At 35.1% G+C, this 23,843-nt stretch overlaps 1 protein-coding gene across 3 annotated transcripts in view; it reads right to left on the minus strand.

The window, feature by feature from the left end:
• Positions 1–23,843, minus strand: part of LOC123677476 (cyclic nucleotide-gated cation channel alpha-3) — a 255,400-nt gene that overhangs the window by 10,658 nt on the left and 220,899 nt on the right. For 2 of the 3 annotated variants that reach the window (XM_045614014.1, XM_045614011.1), the window contains exons 7-9: positions 21,478–21,771; positions 3,404–3,553; positions 1,684–1,851 (exon numbers count right to left, since the gene is read on the minus strand). In XM_045614014.1, coding sequence (XP_045469970.1) covers positions 1,684–1,851; positions 3,404–3,553; positions 21,478–21,771 — 612 coding nt within the window. The remainder of the gene's footprint in view (positions 1–1,683; positions 1,852–3,403; positions 3,554–21,477; positions 21,772–23,843) is intronic. The other variant, XM_045614013.1, reaches the window with a different exon arrangement.

The following is a 23,843-nucleotide window of genomic DNA, read 5'->3' on the forward strand; positions in this document are numbered from 1 at the left end:
TTGAAGAAAAAAATGAAGGGTTTACAATTTTTTTTTTCAATAAATTTGTTAATAATATGTTTATCCCCTCCCCAACACGTCTCGGCATTGATGCAATAAGATGGTCTATTTCTTCTTGAGGGATACTATCCCAAGCTACCTGTACTTCATATCCAGAGCCGCTAAAGTCAGTGGGGGCTGGGGTAAATTTCAAAGCCTTCTATCCATGACGCTCTATGGGCGAAAGATCGGGGAGATCTGGGCGGCCATGGCAAAAGATTCACATGAGTCGCTTCGAAAAGTTCGAACTAGCTCTGGCAACATGAGTTCGGGCATTATCTTGCTGAAATATTGGATTTTCGAGTCAGTGAGGGAGAACATATGGCTCCATTATTTCTTGAAGGTAACGTACCGCTGTTAAGTTACCTCGAATAAACACTAAAGGTGACCTACTCGCATGTGCAATCGCATCCCATACCATAACGCCTTCTGTCCGGTGTACATGAAGCTCAACATCAAACTGAGGTTCACGTCTTCCTCCCCGACGTAGTCTAACCCTTCTTCTGCCATCAGTGCACCCAAGGAGAATCTAGATTCATCAGAAAAGACGACCTGATGCCATTCCACATTCCAATGTTGACGTTCTCTGCACCACTGTAATCGTTGCCGGCGATGCTCAACCGTCAGAGGTAACACAAGATAATGCTGCAGTACAAAAAAACCTATTCGTCGGTAAACCGTTCGGACAGTTACAGGATGGCCTTGTTCCCCTAACCACTCATCAGGCAAAGATAGTTTTCGCAAATTGGGCTCTAATGGCCATAAGTCTTAGACGTTGATCTTGAACTTCATTAATCTGTGCCCCTTCGACGTCCGGTGCCTACTCGTCTTCGATTTTGGGCATAATCAAAAATATGGTTAGCGTACATGTTTACATAATAAAACCTTCACGATTTTATTCTCCAAATTCAATAAATTACTCCTTGCTATATTATTTATGTTACAAAAATTTTTTCAAATTTGAACAGCTCTTTCTGGGTGTTGCAGTTTCTTTGTTTATCTCCTTTTTGATAAAACTGATATTTTTAACATCATAAAAAGAAAATTATGTCTGTAATTTTTTTCGAAATATTCCACACAATACATAATAGTCGCCTGTTTATTCAGACATTACGTATCAACGTATCTAGATAGACTTTTTGGTCAAGTCTTTTTCATACCATTAGTCAAACCTTCTTGTCGTTTTGTAGGTAAATGAACATTTTAAATAAGTAGGTAGTTCCAAGCATTTGAAAAAAAAACAACAATAACTTGTTGTTTTATTCTGAAAATCATTGATCTCGTATATTATCGTTGTATCTGAATTTCAAAGTTGATGTTACTGTGTAGGGGAGAAAGAAGAAATAGTTTTCATTTCAAAAAACGATCTTCAAGAAAACAAAATTTGACCAGGTCATGTGATTTCCTAAAGTAATATTTGTTCTACCCAAACACACCTATTTTACCCTTTTCGAATTGAAAAGCAGTTTTGATCGGGTAAATTTTCTTCTTCTTTTTCCATATCAGCGAATGGACGTTGGAAATCATTTTCGCTATCATAACTTTGCTGAGTACATCTCTGTGGAGGGACTTTCTTAGTCAAATACATTTTTTCCGTGAAAAATCAAACTTTACACATTTCAATTTCATTTCAGTGCCACTCACCTTTTTCGAGAGGTGCTCTTTTGTATTTTTCCAACCTTTTCACAGCAATAGCCTCTAGTCTGACCCTGGCTGCCGGATATTCTTTAAGAACATCCCACATATCCTTTTTGCTTAAAACGAAAAGATCGCTGTAACCGACCGATCTGACACTTGCCGTTCTTCGATTACCTGAAAAAGAATCCCATTAAAAATATGGCACAAACAGAAGAAGGAAAATTTTGGAAAGATTTAAGACAGACAGTCACTAGGACGCACGGTTTTGAAACCGATTTTTGAATTACCCGATCTTGAATGAATTTGCTTTTTTCTTATTTTTGGAAGCATTCTTCCAACAAATTTTTTTTTTGGTGGCTGGGATTTTAGAGCTGATTTTATCTGTATTTGGAACGTTGAAACTGATTTTTTACACCATCAATTAGGTTCCAGTTCTAACAAAGTCTAATGAATCAGTAAAAATTGGGGTAGTAATTTAAAATAATATGACGTCACTTTGTAAAAATAAATGACGGCATTAGTAAATGTCTTATGACAAAAGGTGGTTAACTAAAAACTAAAATTGACCTGTCCGAGCATTTTGCTGGAAAACATTCAAATAACCGAGTTATGAATTTTGTTCCAACTTTATCCACACCCTGTGTATATCTTGCTACACCAATTAATTTCTTATATTCGCTTTCCCGCATTTTTATGGCTCGTGAAATGATGACGTTCATATAATTTCCGAAAGTTAATGAATTACCTATTCTTCTCAAGTTTTATAGCTAAATCCACAGTCTCCTTTATGATTTAATATTTTCAATAACGAACCTTTGCAATCATTCGATAGAAAAAAATCTACTCCCTTTCGAAATTCTCGTAATTTATGTTTTGGAATATATAGAAAATCCAAAAATCTATTTCAAAAAATGTATCCATTGCAACATATAATCATGAAATTGAAAAAATAAGGTATGATGTTGTATTCATTTTTTCAAAGCAAATTTCTAGAACTTTCAGCTCAGAAATAATGAAATTTTCATTCTAATTTCAAAATCAATGAACTCGCGAATCACACTACTGGATATTCATTGAAAAATTTTTTCCATAATTAAAAAATTTTTTTTTCATCTCGCATCAATATATTTCTCGTCGGTAGAGGAAATTATAACCTATATTCCTAAATTTACAGTTTTTTCAGACATATCCCCGAATTTTTGTCTATTTCAAATTTCTCGTATAAAAAAACTCCCAACAATTTAACTAACTATGCTCACATCGAATCGAATCGTGATATATGTGGAATTTCATAACAGCATTTTGCTTTCCAATCAGAAATGTGGATCCGATGTTCAAAGTTTATGAATTTTGTGGAATTCAGTTGATGAATAAAAAAAATTTTATGAAAATCGAAATGATCATTATTTTCGTCACTGTCACATAAATGCAGAAAATATTTGGATGAGTTGACAAATAGAAGCCAGGCAGGAAGGGGATAGAAAAAATTTGTGATTCAGAGTTGATAACAGGGTTGTAATGAGAAATATTATTGCTGGAATTCATTTTTAATAGTTTTTCATTCAATATGGAATTGCAAAATATATATTTGGAATGTAACACTATTTCCAATTCTCATTACTACCCCATTAAAATTTTAATCAAAAACATGCTCAAAGTATACGTTGGCACATCATCACATGCAAAATGTAATAATTAATTTAACCTCCTGCTGGCTGATATTTACCAAGGTTTTTACCTGCCGTGCCCATATTCAAAATAGATATCTCTCCAAAATAACTGCCTGCCTTCAATGTTGCCAAGACAGTCCTACCATTATCAGCAACTACCTGTAGTCTGCCTCTGTTTACTATGTACATCTCTTTACCTACTTCACCTGCAAAAGAAAGTTCAGTCAATTTGTAACATTGAAAAATACAGCAATGAAGGATCATACGATAAGACGACGTTAAAAGCTGAAACATATAAAAATCTGATGCACTGGTTTCCCTATTAGGGAACATAGTACAAACACAACTTGACGCTGGTTGCCGGCAACTGTCTGCTACCGATGTGAAGGATCCAGATTTACGTCGTTGAGTTGAAAGCATGCACATGAAATATATGAAGAATCTATTATTCTATTGGCATTCTCTGTTTTTCGTAATAATTTGATTCCTAGACAAGCTGGCAAAGTATGGGTTTGATGAGATTAGTCTTAGACTAATTATGTCATATTTCACAGACAGGAAGCAGAAGGTTTTTTTGAAATGGTACATGGTCTGCAGAGGGTCTGTTAAGTCTTGGGGTACCACAAGGTTCCATATTAGGACCCCTATTATTCATAATTTTTATGAATGATTTCTCCTACTTCATGGCTATGTATGAACACCTACTGTGGGCTGACGACTCTGGAATTACAGTGGGGCATCGAGAACTGCATGGGGTTGAACAGCTTGCGAGAGCGGCAGAGCTCAGAGCCAAGGAATGGTTTGTATCAAATATGCTAGTTTGCAATGCAGAAAAGACAGAAACTATGTTGTTCAATTTGAGAGGGATTTAAAATCGTACTACCAGTGAATCGGTAAGGTTTCTGGGAGTTTATCTAGATCCAAGTGTCACCTGGATCTCCCATGCCAATGAAACATCATCCAAAATAATAAAAAATACCTTCCTGCTCCGTAACTTGGCCAACATTGTATCAAAGGATGTTATTAAGGTTGCTTATCATAGTCTGGTCGAGTCATATCTGAGATACTGTGTACTGATCTGGGGTAACTGTTCTAGTAGGGAAGGTACTTTCAGATTGCAAAGAAGAGCAAATAGAATAGTTGCTGGTTTAAACTACAGGGATGATTGCGTAGACGCCTTAAAAAAAACTTAAAATCTTGACATTTCCCTCTATCTATATTTATGAATGTCTTGTTCATGCATATAATAATAACAGGGATCTTCCGAAGTTTGGTGCAACCCATGATTATTACACACGATATAGAAACAACATAAAATCTAAGTAGGTATATGCGATTAGAAAAATCCAAGAATGGACCTAATTTCATTTCACATAAACTTTTCAATAAGATACTTGAAGAGGTGAAAAGGCTCAGTCTCAAAAAGTATAAGCAAACTGTCGGTGAATTTTTGCGCCACCATGCGTTCTGGAGTGTCCAAGAGTTCCTGTCCAGTAGTTTGAATTTTAATCTCTTTTAAATTAATATATTTTTTGTGTTGTAATGTTGTAATGAGGAATGGTATTTAATATCATTCATAGTCCTATTACTTCATTGAGTAATGCATTTATATTTTTTTATGATACTCTGTATCATTCAAGAATTGTATAACTTTATTGAGTTATTCCTACTATTTTTATATTCTGACATTGATGAGAAATGCTCTATACAATTTCGAAGTTATTATTATACTTTATTGAGTAAAGCCTTTATATTTTGACAATGATACTCTGTATCATTTAAGACTTATATAACTTTATTAAGTTATCTCTACTATTTTTATATTCTGACAATGATGAGAAATGATTTATACCATTTCGAAGTTGTATTTTTTATCGAATCCTGTGACGTGTGCAATACAATGAATTTTTGTAAAGGAGCATCAATAAATTATCTATCTATCTATAAGAGCAGAGAATTAACCACATTCCTCCCTATTCCGAAAGGTTTCGAATACCAATTATTTTCTGTGAGGACATTCTGCTGCTCATCAAACTCATCATAAGTACTACTGTATATTTATATTATTGTGTACTCGCAATGAATTGAATAATTGTTCTGTTCTGGTGTTTCGCCCCCTGCCATATTGGGATCATTTCTATAGTAACATTCTTGGACATTCGCCAAAAAAAATAAAAGTCAAGCTCAGTGAAATTTCATTGAATTATCAAAATGCAATGCTTTGGTGATAGTTATTGAAATTATTCGTTATATAATCGTAATGAATTTCAACTCGAGCATAGACAATATATTTCGATTATACGAAATTTCAAAATTACCAGAACCAAACTAAGAGTGATAAATGGAGAATGCGCCGGTTATACAGATTTTTCAAATACATATTGAATTTTCGTAAGTAATTGCACAAGTGCATCAAAATTACCGATAATTTTGCATGACAGCGTGTTGTCATAAAAACTGCATGAGTTCATTTTCATTTTTGGAGAAAGAGCCCGACACCGAAGGTGGAGGGCTCTTTCTCCAAATATGAAAATGACCGAATGCAGTTTTTCAAAGAAAACACGCTGGAATGCGAAATTATCCGTTAATTTTGATGCACGAGTGTAATTCGGGGGAATATTTCCCGAATAAACTGTTACATCACTTGTCAAACTGATGTAGAATGGAATTGCCATAGATTCGAACTGTGTAAGATGCATAGAAACTAAGCATCTATGAACAGAACAATTATCGCAGTGCAGTTTCGCTTCCTACAATGCAATTATCGCTGTAATTTTCGATAATTGTTCTCCAGATACATAGAATTTTTGACAGGAGGGAAATATTCAAGAATATTTCATTTTAGCATTGTACTGTGCCAGTCAGCAAGTCTAATTTGTTTGTTGGAATCAAAACTGATACATATTTATGCTGTAGGCTTGATATTTGGAATATTCAATGAGTAATATTAAGCTATAGCGGTTTTTCGAATTTTCATAAAATTCCTGATATGTTTCGGAAGAGAATTAATTATATAAAAACTGTAAGATAGACTATTAAATTCAATTATTGCTTTCCTGAAAAATAAGGGTACATTCTAGAATGGAGAATGGTAGACCAATAGTTATAGTTAGGTACAATCTCAGGAATAATGGGTGTTAAGAGGCCACACATACATTTTTCGCAAAATTTCTTTGATTCATTTGTGTATTACTCGGAAAAACTTAATTTATTTTTTGTTTCATTAGTTTTCTGACGAGGTATAAATGTTATCAACTCTTCCACGGGATTGAACAAAAATCAATAAATACAGAAAATGAAGTGATTCAAAATTAAAATTCAACTCTGAAACGTATTAATAGAATATAAAGAACATTCGAATTGTTTAAATAGCTTGCATCGATTGTTTATGCACCATGCAAGCACGTAGCATAATGGCGTATGATAGTGACGGTTATCCACAACGAAAATCTGTATCTAAAATCTGTTTTTCTACCTGCGTCATTTTGACGTCGCTGAACCAGTCCAGATTCTCGAACACGACGGTATGTTGTATCAAGCACGCTCCAATTAAGCAAACGACTGTTAAGGAAAGATAATAATAATAATAATAATAATAATGTTCACTTCACAAGGAGAAATTTTCATACAACCACCAGACCAACCAAGAAAAACTGCAAAGATGGAGAGAGAAGCCCATGCATGGAAGACAATTCATCGAGGTGAACGAGGATCATATCGACAACAGCGTCGAACTGTTGGCTCACATCAGTTGCAATGTACCCAGAAATGGAAGGTTTTCTTTTAGCCATCCAAGATCAAGTGATCTTAACTAGAAATTACTGCAGGCATATCATAAAGGATCGAACTATTACTGACGATCGATGCCTATATGGGTGTCCAACAAATGAGACAATACAACATATCACGGGAGAATGTCAAATGTTTGCAAGAAATGAATATAAAGAGAGACACGATGCAGTAGGAAAGATACTACACCAAGAATTAGCAACCATATTAAAACTAATTCATTCTGAAAAATTGCCATATTACAAGTACCGACCGGAGACCATCCTGGAAAACGAACGCTATAAGCTGTACTGGGATCGTACAGTTTTGACTGCTAAAACAGTCCCTTACAATAGACCAGATATATTACTAGTCGATAAACATCAAAAGACAGCATTACTCGTTGACGTAGCAATACCAAATAACAACAACCTGCGTCAAAAGGAGGTCGAAAAAATTTCAAAATATAGGGATCTCGAATTTCAGATAAAGCGCCAGTGGGGAATGATATCAACGAAAACTATTCCAATTATCATCTCAACAACTGGAATAATGCCCAAAAATCTCAAGAGGAATATTAAGAAACTGGGACTTAGTGAGTATATATGTAATATAAAGCAAAAAGCTGTTCTTTTAGGTACTGCAAGGACGGTGAGAAAATTCCTAGGAAGCGAAGGACAGGTCCAAGGATCACATGTAAAAGGACCAGAAGTTCGACGAGAACCAGGGGGACCACAAGGACCGGACACGACCGAGCTCTACCCTTCTGATATTTTAAATATCTGGGATTGAGTGAATGTTCCTCTTAGCGAGGAGTGAGAAGCCGACGGCGAGGAGAAATCCTACGCGTATAGGCAAAAGTCGGGGATAATAATAATAATGTATTTATTTATACCTTGAGACAATTGTATGGGACAGGCCAGACAATGTTAACAAAAATATCAAAAGTATAAACAAATAATTATGCATACAAATTTAAAAAGGAAAAAGTAGAATCAAATTACTATAATTTAAATAATAATCATTCATATAGGGTATCATCACCAATATACTCTGAAACGGAATAATAAAATTTACTTTACATTACACTTTTGAAATCATTTTCCAAAATCCAATACCTAAAAAGCCTGATACTCTGGTAAGAAGGCTCATAACTTGAGGTTCTGTGATTTGGCACAGTCAGAATATTTGTGTTTCTAGTGTTATAACTATGAAGATCAGAAAGCTTAGTGTATTCATTGTCGTTATTTCTGATATGTAATAAACACCTGAAAATATAAATGCATGTGGCAGTCATAATTTTGTTGTCTATAAAATGTGGCCTACAAGAGGATCGCAGATTTGAAGATCATCCTCAAAATTCTTTTTCTCCAAAATAAAACTCTGTTCAAGTCAGATGAGCTTCCCCATATCGAAATATTGTACGATATGTGAGGTTAACATAAACAATAATACATGTATATTAGAGATTGCAGTGGAAATATATTCTTAATTCTGTTGATAGCAAAATAGGAACTATTTGACCTCTCACATACTGAATCAATATGCTGATATCAATGCAAACAGTCATCGAAATACCTAAACATCTAAAAACTAAATGGGATACTTGGTTGTGATAAAGGGTGTTTTTTTAGAGCTATAGAACTTTAAATTGCAATAAAACAACGATGGATTATTCGATTGACATGAATTTTATTTATCCGCAAGATAATCTTGTGGCATTACATTTTAAATATGATTTCTGGCATATGACCGCCAAGGCTGTCACATATGTAGTCCAATCTGGACATCCAATTTTCGATGACTTTTTCCAACATTAGTGGCCGTATATCGGCAATAACACGGCGAATGTTGTCTTCCAAATGGTCAAGTGTTTGTGGCTTATCCGCATAGACCAATGACTTTACATAGCCCCACAGAAAGTAGTCTAGCGGTGTTAAATCACAAGATCTTGGAGGCCAATTCACAGGTCCAAAACGTGAAATTAGGCGGTCACCAAACGTGTCTTTCAATAAATCGATTGTGGCACGAGCTGTGTGACATGTTGCGCCGTCTTGTTGGAACCACAGCTCCTGGACATCATGGTTGTTCAATTCAGGAATGAAAAAGTTAGTAATCATGGCTCTATACCGATCACCATTGACTGTAACGTTCTGGCCATCATCGTTTTTGAAGAAGTACGGACCAATGATTCCACCAGCCCATGAAGCGCACCAAACAGTCAGTTTTTCTGGATGTAATGGTGTTTCTATATACACTTGAGGATTAGCTTCACTCCAAACGCGGCAGTTTTGTTTGTTGATGTAGCCATTAACTGCTCTGATGGACGATTTTGTCGACGATAAAATGGACGTAGTGCGTGATACGTATTCCGCACAGAACCATTATTTTCGAAATAAAATTGCACTATTTGCAAGCGTTGTTCAGGCGTGAGTTTATTCTTGATGAATTGCCAAACCAAACTGAAAATAAATCACTTGACAACTGTTAAATCGGTCGCTATCTCGAACAGTAATGCAAACTTGAAGTTATACACCTCGAAAAAAACACCCTATAGAAGTGAATCCAACTGTTATTACAAGGCAATCCCAACTGATAGATCTTGAGCCGAAATTGACACGAGGGACTGTTGCAATCACTTTATGATATTATATGCAATATCAATTTCTCAACCTTGTTATAATCTACCTATTTGGATAACATTAAGAAAATTTAATGTATTTTCGACTGCATCATGTGAACTAAGATTGTCCTTCAGGTAATCCTCCAGTCCACACCTACGACGAGCATCTTCGTGTTGGGGGCAGTGCACCATAATGTGCTGTACTGTTTGGCGAGTACCGCAGTATTCGCAACTGGGAGCATCATCATATGTCATCAGATGGCCGTGGGTTAATTTCGTTCCGAAATTGATACGTATAGTTGTGTCGATGTTTACAATGAGTCTTTTACGGCAACATTCTTTTAACATACTGGCAATAGATGTGGACAAATTCGCGACCTCCCCAAGACTCAGTGCCATGATCGAAAAAGAAGGGTCACCTGCAAATATGTAGCAGAATTGAAACGGCGACAATATAAGCGGAAAGATCATTTATAAACAACAAAAAAAGTAAAGGCCCCAAGACCGAGCTCTGAGGAACACCAAGAGTCGTACCGAATCCATTCGAGTCGGTACCATCAATACTGACAAACATTTTGCGATCAGTTAAGTACCTATTCAGCCACTCCAAAAATATACCCTGAAATCCCATGTTGTATAACTTGATTAAACTAAAAGGAATATGTAGAGAGTCAAAAGCTTCAATTTCAAAAGATAATCCCGCTACGCATAAATCCTTATCTATGTATCTATGAATACTGTCCAAAAATGAAAAGACCGCTGTTTCTGTTGAGTGTTCAGGTCTAAAGCATACAATACGTAACACTCTTAACAGTATACAATATCATTAAGGTTTTCTTCGTCCATTCTATTGGTTATAGGGGAAAGTTATACGAGTTGATCCTTTCGATTACGAGCTCATGTGCTCATGAGCAATGCAATCTTGTTGAATTCTATGCCATTACGTAGCCCTTAACACCCTCCTGTCTAGGACAATTTGTTACTTGGGTGTGAGCGAACAGTCGACATTCACAGTAAAAATATAAATTGTGGCCGCTTTATCTAAAATAAGGTTAACTTTAAGATTATGCATCTTTTATTGAGAATGGTGAATAACAATGATTTTTATGTTTTCGGCTTCCTAATATGTTTAGTTTTGATTATTTCTCGACGTTCAAATAGGTTATAATAGCGAATATTGAACGGAAATTGGGGCAAGATGATCCCCTACCTTGTGTACAAGATGATCCCTGGAGATCATCCTACACCTTAATTTTTTACATACTATTTGAAATATTTAGGGTTCTAAAAATCGTCAAAAAAGTATATCTATATATTTCTACAATTCTCCTTATAAAGGAGAAACGATAAAAAACAGGAAAGCTACTTATAAAAACAATACAAGAGGAAGAGCAGTAGGCAAAAGGTCATTTGTGAAATCTGGGTCGTCTGATCAAGATGACACAGAATGTTTATTCTGCATAGAAAAATTTTCCAGTGATCAATGCCAACCTGTACTGGCATTGATAGTGATGATTCAAAGGAATTCATTCATTTGCGACATTTGCATAACAACACCTGCCAAAAAGCCATTTATATCATAGAAAGTGAAAAAAAGTCTAGTCAATTCTGTAGATATATTTTGTTGATATGTAATTAATAATTTTTATTTTATTATGAAAATTCCAACTCAGATTCGAATTTCAGTTTTTTTATGATATTATATCCTTTATGTTGATTTTCAGTTGTTTATTCAGTTGATAATCTATAATATGTTTCATGCCTTAATAAAATCATTTTATAATATCTGCAGATATTTGTTTTACAGACTTCATCATTGAAAATATATTAGATGATTAAAAAAAAGGAGTAAGATGATCCCTGGGATCATTTTACCGATACCACAGGGATCATTTCAAACACCGGGGTTTATAAGATGATCATTTTGTAAGGTTTTAGGGAATCGAAAATATTTCGAAAAATCTTTTGTGACTGAATATTTTGAGTAGGGCAATAGAAAGATGGATGATTCTAGGAGGAGTATTCGTTTTCAGTTTTGCGCCAATCGGAGAAACTAAAGAATTACGTCAATTCTTGCTTAATGGCCTCATATTGGGCACCTTTCCCCTAATAGAAAGCAAATTTCAGGAATAGGACTCTACATATATTCCTTCTCTTTTACAAATTTCTTCAGGCCAACGTTTCGGATGAAAGGAATAATATATCGGGTAGAAAGTCATATGTCCATCTTAAGGGCAAATCAATCTGAACCTAACAGTGCAAAGTCAGGCAGAAACATAATAATTAAAGTCACATCTATAAATAAAACTTCTAGGTCTCAAAATTAAAAGTTAAGGTAGTTATAATCCAAAATTCAGGTCAAAATTACAAATTTCTGAAATTATACAAGTCAAATCCTATACGTCAATTATCTTTTTACTTTTGAACTTTTAAGATAATTGACGTATTGAATTTGACTAGCATAATTCCAGAAATTTGTAATTTTGACCTTAACTGTGGATTATAACTACCTTTTAATTTTTAATTTTGAGACCTAGAAGTTTTATTTATAGATGTGACTTTAATTATTATGTTTCTGCCTGACTGTACTGTTAGGTTCGGAGTGATTTGCCCTGAAGATGGCCATGTGAATGGTAGAAAGCTTGGCTAAATTCGTTAAATAACTTGAATAAGATTCTTAAGCGACTTTCTTCCCGATATATTATTCCTTTAATCCAGTTACAAAGTCGATATTTCTGTCCTTACCACAACCACAACTGTTCCTCTTTCAAGGCTACAAAAATATATTTCTCTAATTCTGTGGTTATTCCGTTCATTCTTTCACATCTTGTAGAACAAAATCGTGCGAGAATATATCAGAAACGCATAGTTTTCATGGTTATATTTTATTATTATATGTTGGTACTCCGAACTTTCCGCCACGGCTTTATCTGTCAATTCATCAATCTGCCTTAAAGAAATCAGTTCTGCCAACCAACATTTTTCAATGCAAAAATCACTAAATAATATTCATGAAAATATTTCATTAATTTCAATAAAAATGCAATGAATTAGAGAAAATAATGTATATTACTCGTACATAAGGCTCATTCTACCACTCGGTCATTCCAAAACTCGCCATCGCGGCTCGTTTTTGAATTTTGAACTCGTGGAAGAATATCAATGCCTTCTGCACTTGTATTATAAATTTCAAAATTCTAACAAACGAATTCTTTGAAATATAAAATGTCCGCATATTCTTTGTTTTTGAAACCAGCCATCGGAAAATCGATAATTGTCAGATGTACCTATATAGGTATTTCTTCGCACTAATTACATGCACCTTGATGACATCTGCAACATTATACCTTTTAAGAAAGCTAATGAAATCATGAACAATTTATATTCGCATATGTTGTTAATATCGAATCGATCACCAAGCTATTTAGTTACTAGCAATTCTATGATTTTCTATGAACTTGATATTCTATGAATAATTCATGAATTCATCCGATACACAATTGTCACTTCAATCTGAAAATTCGAACGTCAAGCTTATAATTATCTGAATGCGGAGAAATATCGGGTATTTCGATCATGAATGCGATCTGCCACTCACGGTGGATTCTTGTATTCTGGAATTACCTCCGTATCTACCGAAATCCAAGACCTGGTTTTTATCCTTGAGGAAATTCTTCATCGTGGATGAAGAGAGTGCTAAAGCCAAAAGATTCTTTCGAAGCTATGCTTCTTTGAGAGCCGAGAAAAGGAGACATGCCGAAGGAAATTACTCGAAAATAATACATCCGTTTAGTAAATGCGCCATTTATAAGGAGAAATTCATGTGCCTATTATGGATGATTTCTTTACTTATAGATCCTGTTAAAAATTCTTTTTTCATGACATGCACCGAGTACAATCTTCTCTTCAAGATACAGTGGAGCTTGGACGCTTTGTTTATAATCAACGTTGTGCTGTCTTGTTTTACCGGCTATTGCATTCGTTTAACGAAAGAAATAGTACTTTCTCCAGTTAGAATAATCAAGATCAGGGCCCTCGGCTTTCTCATACCAGAAACCATTTGCAGCTTACCAGTCAAAGAACTAGTAGTAGCAATTTACGGGATAAATCAGAGGAAATCAAGAATCACCGCTTTGAGCGGTCTTCGTTGTTTCAGGTTACTGAGACTAAACGATATGAGCCGAAATTTAACGGAGATGTTGGAAGAATACCAATTTCCCGAATCCCTGAGCACGCTGTTCCTGGTTTTTCTTATGGCCTTTTATCTGATTCACTGGTGCGGTTGCGGCCTGTACTTCGCATCGATCTGGTATTATACCTGGGACGATTTACCAAAGGAGTCTTGGCTTCATGACAATAGCGATTTGGATGCCGATACAGTTCACGGACTGATGTGTTCCGGCACCAGCAGGAATTTTTTTGACCTCTACGTTTTGGTGATCATTCGTGCCACTTGTCACTTCTTCGGCGCCAGCGAAGGCTACCGCGCTATGGACCTTAAATCAGAGAGGTTAGCTTGTTCATGCGTTCTTATAGTTGGTTTTATCTACTGTAAATATGCGATGGCCAAAGTTTTGGAACTGTTCGGTTCCGTCAACATATCGGAGAGCAAGTATGAAGAATTGATCCACCAAGTAACGGAGTACGTACGATCTAAAAACATATCGGAAGTCATGAAGAAACGCCTCATAACGTACTACGAGTATAAGTTCCAAAAGAAGTTCTTCAAGGAGGAAGAGATACTATCTACTTTCTCTGAACATTTGCGATGCGAAGTGTTTCTATATACTTGTAAAAACGTCCTGGATACAATACCGCTTTTCTTTGGAATGTCAAGGGCTTCCATTGGAAGTATCATCGGCTTCATGCAGAGAGAAATCTATCTGCCGAATGACGTTGTTCTGAAGTTCGGTGAACCTTTGCTGAAGATGTTTTGGGTGTCCCATGGAACTCTCGCAGTATACTATGGACCAAACGCGGTCGAAATATTACATTTTGAAGATGGCGACCATTTTTCTGATCTTGCTATCACCAAAAAAGGGGGTTACGCCACATTGTCTATAGTAGCATTGGAAATAACTGAAATCTTCACTTTATCTCGAAAGGATGTAAAACACTGTGGTGGTTTCCTCAAAGAAGTGAGCGATAAGGTATTAAGAATAAAGAATGATAAGGCAGAATTGTATGCAACTTTAGCTGAAATGATGACTCAAGAGAAATCACAAAATAGGGTACTTGCAGATTTAAGAAAAGGTAGAATTTTGGAGAAAGATCGGTGGAGGAGGAGACATAGAACTGTAAAAAAGTAGTTAATCAAAATGAACGGAACGTTGTTTTATTTGAAGTAATTAATTAGTGTTCAGATGAAATGGTCACACATTGTACCCCTTCATTGTTCATTAAAAAATTTTGTTAGGTGTATTTACTTAATTAAAATTAATCTCTATTAACATTAAATATTTCTCAGCAATTTTCACGTTATTGGGGATCATTTTGTTTTGTCAAACGCTCGATTCTTCAGGTAGGTTTGGAATTTAGTACAATTTTGAGATTTTCTACAATAATTTTGAAAAATGTGTTTAATTATTTTTGTCCTAGTTCGAAAAAAATCATCTCATCCCATTTGAATTATGAATAATAGGGTACTTGCAGATTTAAGGAAAGGTAGAATTTTGGAGAAAGATCGGTAGAGGAGGAGACATAGAACTGTAAAATAGGAGTTAATCAAAATGGACGGAACGTTGTTTTATTTGAAGTAATTAATTAGTGTTCGAATGAAATGGTCACACATTGTACCCTCTCTGTACCTATTCTGTAAAGGTTGGCAGGAAGATATCGCTTTGCGATATGCTCGCCTTTTGCACTTTTTTTAACAAACTATTGTACAACCTTTTTTGCAATAAAGAGTTCTAATAATAATAATGATAATAAATGATGATTTGCATATCCATTTCATAGGAAAGTAAGAAAGAGGATCTACATTTTCACCTGTTGAGATTGCTATCTCTGTGAATGTCGGCAGAGATTTCTTTTCAGTTAGCGTACGGTGTTTTCAAAAGTAAATTGATAAGGAAAATATACAAGTTACAGTAGGTTTTTGAATTCAGTAAGTTTTTTGAACAAGTAGACAACATGAGGAAAAGTTATATGAAAAAATACAGAAATTCTGAAACATATGTCTGTTTTTAAGTTAATTTAGTTATTCAGTTTTATCAGCCGTTTGTTCATTCGGATAATTTATTTTTGTTTCGGTTGGTATCATTATTTGGTTAGTTGGAATTGTATTGATATATCAAAAAGATATATCGGATAGTGAAGGTTTTGGTGCAATGATGTCATAATTTTGATGTTAATATAGGGTTTTCCAATGAGAGGTTCAATTTTGAATTGCCCGCTATATTTCAAGGGTGTCATCCTTTTAAATAGTGTAGTAAAACTACACCTAACACCATTACTAAAAATGAAATGATTCAAAAAATTTAAAATTCACTTAAAATGGTTGAAATTTTGCATTCACAAATCACAAAAATAAAGCACTTTTGGGTCATCGTGAATCATCTTCTCAGCCGGCAATGGTGAAACTGTAATGACTTAATTAAACTTATAATAATAATAATAATAATTCGTTCAAATTGAGCCAAAAACTGGCGAATAGGAATATTGAACCATAGAAGTTAAGAATACAATTGACTGGACTGAACTGACACACGTCAAAATAAAAATTATTGGACCTGATAGTATTTGATTGAATATGGAAAAAATTATTGAGCTGAAGAATCCTACAGTCACCTAATAAAATGGGCCTTATATTTTGAATAAATTCCAAAAATCAGGTAAACGGAGAATATAAACAGAAAACCGCCATATTCAGGCTCAGCCAATCAAAATCAAGACCACGCTTGTCGCCACTGTGTTCCATCAAGTCACTTCTTCTTCTTTTTCTTCTTCTTCCTTATTCTTAAGACCATGTCTTGTCATCTTCTGTTCATCCAGCCTCTTGCGATATTGACGTCCAACTCTCTAATACCATCTCTTTGGTGGTCGGCCGGGAGGGCGTTTTGAGTTTGGCTTTTCGTTCTTTACCCACTTGGCCTATCGATCATTGCTCATTCTTTCCACGTGATCTCTCCAGTTCCTGCGCCTTGACCGTACAAACCGAACAATATCCTGCACTGCCAGTTCTTCCCGTATAACACTGCTTCTTATTTGGTCCCGCAGTGTTACTCCCTTTATTGTCCTTAGGATTTTCTCCGTACTTCTCATCATAGATTTGGTTTTGGAAGTTTCAGCACGGGTTTCTGCTGCGTATGTTAATATTGGCCTCACAGCCGTTTTGTATATACGGACTTTACTCTCTGCTGTCATATGTTTGTTCTTCCATATTATTTCTCTTAAGCATCCAGATATTCTGGATGCTTTATTCGTCTGAGTCCGCACATCTTGATACAAGTTCTTGCAGCTGGATATTTCTACTCGTAAATATGTACATTGCAAGGTTTGTTTGATGGGTTTGTCATTGAAGGCCAATTTGCATCGGATAGGTTCCCGAGAGATGACCATCGATTCCGTTTTCTCCAATGAAATAATCATATTGAATTTATCGGCTGTTGTTTGGAATCGATATAGCAGACGTTGTAGATCATCTTCGTTTTCAGCCATTAAAATAGCATCATCCGCATAGCACAAGATCTTCATTGCTCTTGGCCACATTCTATATCCTCTACTGGTTTGGTTGACACTAGTTATAATCTCATTCATGATCAAGTTGAATAATATTGTATGAAACGATATAAAAACGAATTCAAGGGATGTATCAACTTCCACAACATAGTCGTATGAAATTTCATTACAATGTTGTCTGTAGTTTCGGCAAAATTTTTTTTTCAACTCCCTTTTTCTTTAATACGGATGGCGTTACGAAAATTTTTATTGAGCAAACCCCAATTATTTTTCAATTTTTTACCTATCCTAGAGGGGGGTCACCTTTTTTTGAAACACACCCTATAGTTGTCTAATTATGCGGAATTCTCATTATGCTATAAATTATGTCTTGCTTTAACACCAAAATGCATTATATTAATGAACCCATTTAATGGAGGTATGATGTGCGATATGATATTCGGTATTTGCATAATATGTGTTTTGAAATTAAATCAATTGCAGAATATTCACACTGCCGCCTATATTTCGCATTCAAATCTAAAGACAATAATGGCTAAATGAATAAGCGGAAGAGTGGGTGGCTTATGGGAAATTATTCATCCTTGCCTATAATGACTTTATTATCGCCTCTGAGTTCACTAATTTGTATGATTTGTAATTGTCTCGTAATTGGAGTAACAGGAATTCAATTAGCTGTGCTAAATTGTTTTATATGGTCCCAATGCTATAAAATTATACGTTGCGAGGGATATTTAACAGCACAATAAAATTCAGATGGAATATTCTTTGATTATTCACAAGGTTGAAATGTGAATAATAATTTTCGATATAGGCATATTAGAATTTCCCTAATGGTTATTCTATTTCTGTGTCCTTGCATTCACAAACGACTAGTATTTGATCTTTCAATTCTCATAAATTTTCATTAGAGAAACATAGTATTGATTATTGATAATTATTATAACAATGGAACATTTCTGCAACATAACGCCAGGAAATTAAAATAATTTCTATATGCTATCCACTTCGAAACAGCCACTATACTTGAAATGGAACTCCATTCGAAAGCCTATTTGAAACATTGCAAAATCGTTGGGAGAGAAAACAAAACAAGTACTGGAGACCTCAGAAATGTTTATAGGTGCATATAATTGCCATTCTGAATAAACATGAAAATTCTCATCTCGATCGGATCTGTTGTCATGGAAATATTGGTTATTTCCCTTCCAATATTCTTCTGGAATTTTCTATGAGGCGTGAAATTGTTATTTTATATCCACACCCGAATTCCCACACGCCGTTGGTTTTCTGGTCACAAAATATTCGTTATCTCTTGGCGATATATATATATAAAATTTTTTATATCAAAATGCAAATTTTCATGGCGATCAGATCTATAGTTTTCAAATTTTTATTAATGTACAACTTTGCTTCTGCCTTTTTGCAACAGATGGCTGTAGTCGAAAAAATAGATCTTAGATGTCATGCTATAAGCTTCGCCATCGAAATATTAGTCGATTTGTGTCTGCATCATAGAGTTATTCTTGATTAAACATGTCAGCCTGAGAGCCAAATTGTCATTTGCGAGAGGTCTTAATTTTCTGCTTCAATATGAAGAAGGCTAATCGAATGCTCTTAAATACGTATGGTGAGGCCGCTATTAGTGGAAGAACGAGCTGAGAGTGGTTTCAATGCTTCAAGAACGGCGATTTTGACGACAAAGACCATCAGAGTAAGTTTTTGAAGATGCAGAATTGGAGTCATTACTTGGTCAAGATTCCAGTCAAATGCAACAAAAATTGGCAGGATCATTGGAAGTGAGGCAACAAGCCATTTCAAAACGCCTGAAAGTCATGGAAGTGATTCAGAAACAGGGAAATTGGCGTACGAGTTGAAACCGAGAGATAATGAACGGCGTTTGTTTGCTTGTGAACAGTACCTTGCGAGCATCGCATCGTGACTGGAGACGAAAAATGGGTTCATTACAATAACTTCAAGCGCAGAAAATCATGAGGATATCCAGATCATGCTTCCACACCGACCGCCAAACCGAATATTCATGGTTCCAAGGTCATGCTCAGTATTTTGTGGGACTAGCTGGCCCTAGTGTATTATTAGTTGTTAGAACCGACTGAAACAATCACAGGCGATCGTTTTCGAAAGCAATTAATGCGTTTGAGCCGAGCATTAAAAGACAAATGGCCGCAACACAACGAGAGACATCATGAAGTGATTTTAAAACAAGACAATGCTTGACCCCATTTTGCGAAAGTGGTCAAGACATACTTGGAAACATTGAAATGGGAAGGCCTACCCCATCCGCCGTATTCTCCAGACGTTGCTTCCTCGGACTATCACTTGTTCGTATTAACGGCACACGGCCTGGCTGACCAGCACTTCCAGTCCTAAGAAGAAGTAAAAAATTTGATCGATTCGTAGATCGCTTCAAAAGATGACCATTTTTTTCAATGCGGGATTCGTACGCTTCCCAAAAGATGAGAGAAAGTAGTGGCCAGCGATGGACAATACTTTGAATCATAAATGTTTTTTAGAATAAAGTCTCGAATCTCGTAAAAAAGCGGCGAAAGCAAAGTTGTACGCCTATGTAGAATAAAAAAATGTTGAATAATTCTTGTTAATAGTTTTATTGTTCAAGTGTCTGACGAATTTCTTGTTGTAATGTTCAATTAAATGGCATCTGAAAGCGTTATAATAAACTACGCTAATTTTTGTACTTTCATTCATAACTAATTGGGATAATTTGAGAAATTTATTTTTGTAGATTTTTGTGTCTGCTGTTTGCTTTGTACTCGATTATCTCGAAAAGGGTAATATCTATGAAAAAAATTCAGGAAAAACCATGTTGACTTCAGAAATGAAATAATTTGTTCGGAAAGAAAACAGTTGCCTAGATTTCCGATAGAAGAAGTATCATCATATCCCTGTATCTACAACATTGAATAATTTTGGCAGGAGATTATTACCTGATTCGAAAGATTTCATTATTAAGATTCAATACCTAAAAATTAAAACAATGAATGGAATAATACAAGTTGTATGTAAAAAACTATTTTTCCTACAACTGCTATGAAAAGTAGCGTATTCTTCAAAGCTTACTCGATTTCAAAACTACATATTGCTCATACTGTGGGAAATATTATTTCTCACGGCACTTTGCCCACACCTCGCTTGGTAGACAAATGAAATTGGGCTTTTGAGTCGTTTCTATATGGAAACGCAATAAATTAGCATATACTGTCAACGAAGGCCATTTTGATTTGAATCAGGTCCATTAATTGAATTATTGAAATTTGTGCAGTTGTAGGAAAAGTATGGTGTGCAATATGTGGAGAAAGTCCTTTTCTCTAATTCTGTGGTTATTCCGTCCATTCTTCCACATCTTGTAGAACAAAATCGTGCGAGAATATATCAGAAACGCACAGTTCTCATGGTTATATTTTATTATTATATGTTGGTAATCCGAACTTTCCGCCACGGCTTTATCTGTCAATTCATCAATCTGCCTCAAAGAAATCAGTTCTGCCAACCAACATTTTTCAATGCAAAAATCACTAAATTATATTTATGGAAATATTTCATTAATTTCAATGAAAATGCAATGAATTAGAGAAAATAATGTATAATACTCGTACAGAAGGCTCATTCTACCACTCGTTCATTCCAAAACTCGCCACTTTGTGGCTCGTTTTTGAATTTTGAACTCGTGGAAGAATATCAATGCCTTCTGCACTTGTATTATAAATAACTATTCTCGCTCGTGTGTTTGCGGTACTCGCCTTTCAGGCTCGTGCCACAAACTTCCACACTCGCGAGAAAAGTTGGACTTTCCCCACTTGTTGCACAATATACTATTTTTTCATTCATTTTTCCGATACCCTGTATCTCTATAACGAAGCATGTTAAAATATATATTTATATGACTATTTTGTATGAAAAAAGTTGTTCTTTCCGACGCCAAGGTTGTTAAACCAAATCTGTACCACCCTGCATTTGTGCAGAAAACTGTTATGACTTGTTGATTATCGGAGAATAGAAATGAAAGAAATCAATACTCACCCTTACGACAAATGTAATCCCCCGGGGAGAACAAAACCGGCCTGAGCCTTAGCACCAATTCGCAAAGAAAACCTGCTTCGGTATTTTGGAATATTTCTACACGCTTCAAAGTATCTAAATGAACGTTGATAGCTATCTCGGCTTTGAGTTTATCTGGAAGACACGATACGGCTTTTTCTTCATCCGAACACTTTTGGGTAAGCCACAGATAGTCAAACCACTTGATCACTTTAACTTGCAGATGATTAGGCACCCTCCTCATCCTCATGTAGGTTTTGACACCATCTAGTTTGGCTGAAACGAAAAAAATGTTTTAAAAACGAGTCGTGTGATTGACTTCGAATGAAGAGAATTTCTTCAATCGATAGAATCCCACAATATACTACATATACAGGGTCTTTCACGAGGAACCTCACCCATATTTATACGGGAAACTACTGAACGTATTTTCATGAAATTCAGCACTTATAAGTATTTCACGATGCTGATGAAATCTAAAATATTTTCAAGGCATGAGCACCTCCGGTTTTTCCGGAAATGACGTCAACTTCCGTTTTTCAAATTAGAACACCATTTTTTTATTGCAGAAATAGATTCCTTAGAAAATTTCAAGTTATTTTGATGTAACATTTTTCAGTTTTGGTTGGAAAATTCTCTCTGAGCGGGAAAATTCGAAAAAAAAATCGAAAAAAGAGCTCCGCTGAAACAAGAATAACTTCGAGGTTTTTGGATGGAAAATTTTCATTTTTGGGATTTTTCAAGATGTAAGATTGATGTATCCACTTTAAAAATCGAAATCGCGATTCATGATACAGGGGGTGAAAAAATCGCTTTCAAAGTTAGGGATGACAAAATCGTGAAAAATCAATTTTTTCAAATTAGAACCCCATTTTTTTCTGGCAGATATTGAATCTACGTTGAAAAATAATGTGAGTGTATGCATCACACCCTTGCCCTAAAGTGGATATTTTCTGAGTTATTCACAAAAAACTGTTTTTCGTCTTGAATTTTCAGCTTTTTCTTTTCCCTTCACGCCAAAAAGATGAAATTTTCAGGAACTGTTATTTGAACCATGCTGTAGATTTTTCACCCCTTCTTTAAATCGACTTCAAGTTACTATTAGTATTAAAATTAGGCATAGTGATCGATTTTATAACTTAATACGAATTATCACCAAATTAATAGTAAACACAAAGTGCTACTGAATAAAGAGGAGTTTGGCAGATGTAATTAATGATATCTATCATTAAAAAAAAAGGATGTAAAACATGGTAAGTTTTTGCATATTATGGTTCATAAGGAATTATTTATTTATCACTGAAGAGAAAATCGATGGCCGATTAGTTGAAATAAAGAGGTTTCCGATACAAATTCGAATCAAAATTCGCCATCTATTTAGGAACAACCTGTAACTTTTTTCTCTTGCATATTAGGGTAGTAAAATCTAAAACATGGTTTAAGTAACAGTTCCTGAAAATTTCATCTTTTTGGCGTGAAGGGAAAAGAAATAGCTGAAAATTCAAGACGAAAAACAGTTTTTTGTGAATAACTCAGAAAATATTCTCTTTAGGGCAAGGGTGTGATGCATACACTCACATTATTTTTTAACGTAGATTCAATATCTGCCAGAAAAAAATGGGGTTCTAATTTGAAAAAATTGATTTTTCGCGATTTTTTCATCCCTAACTTTGAAAGCGATTTTTTCACTCCCTGTATCATGAATCGCGATTTCTATTTTCAAAGTGGATACATCAATCTTACATCTTGAAAAATCCCAAAAATGAAAATTTTCCATCCAAAAACCTCGAAGTTATTCTTGTTTCAGCGGAGCTCTATTTTCGATTTTTTTTTCGAATTTTCCCGCTCAGAGAGAATTTTCCAACCAAAACTGAAAAATGTTACATCAAAATGACTTGAAATTTTCTAAGGAATCTATTTCTGCAATAAAAAAATGGTGTTCTAATTTGAAAAACGGAAGTTGACGTCATTTCCGGAAAAACCGGAGGTGCTCATGCCTTGAAAATATTTTAGATTTCATCAGCATCGTGAAATACTTATAAGTGCTGAATTTCATGAAAATACGTTCAGTAGTTTCCCGTATAAATATGGGTGAGGTTCCTCGTGAAAGACCCTGTATAATAAAGAATAAACGCACTAACTAAGCGCGATAGTGAACAGGATGTTGGTTGAGAAAATAAAGGGTTATCCATTTTGTGGGTCCGAAAGTAAACGTGAATAAAACACACTTTCAAAATTAAAAATATAAATCAAATTTTTATTTCAAATACGCGTCCTTGGAATTTTTCTTGCAATAAAGCCAAAACCGGGAAAATTTCTAAATTCAAGTGAAAAGCAAGACCCTTTTT

Source organism: Harmonia axyridis, chromosome 4, assembly GCF_914767665.1.
Source record: "Harmonia axyridis chromosome 4, icHarAxyr1.1, whole genome shotgun sequence".
Taxonomy (NCBI): Eukaryota; Metazoa; Arthropoda; class Insecta; order Coleoptera; family Coccinellidae; genus Harmonia; species Harmonia axyridis.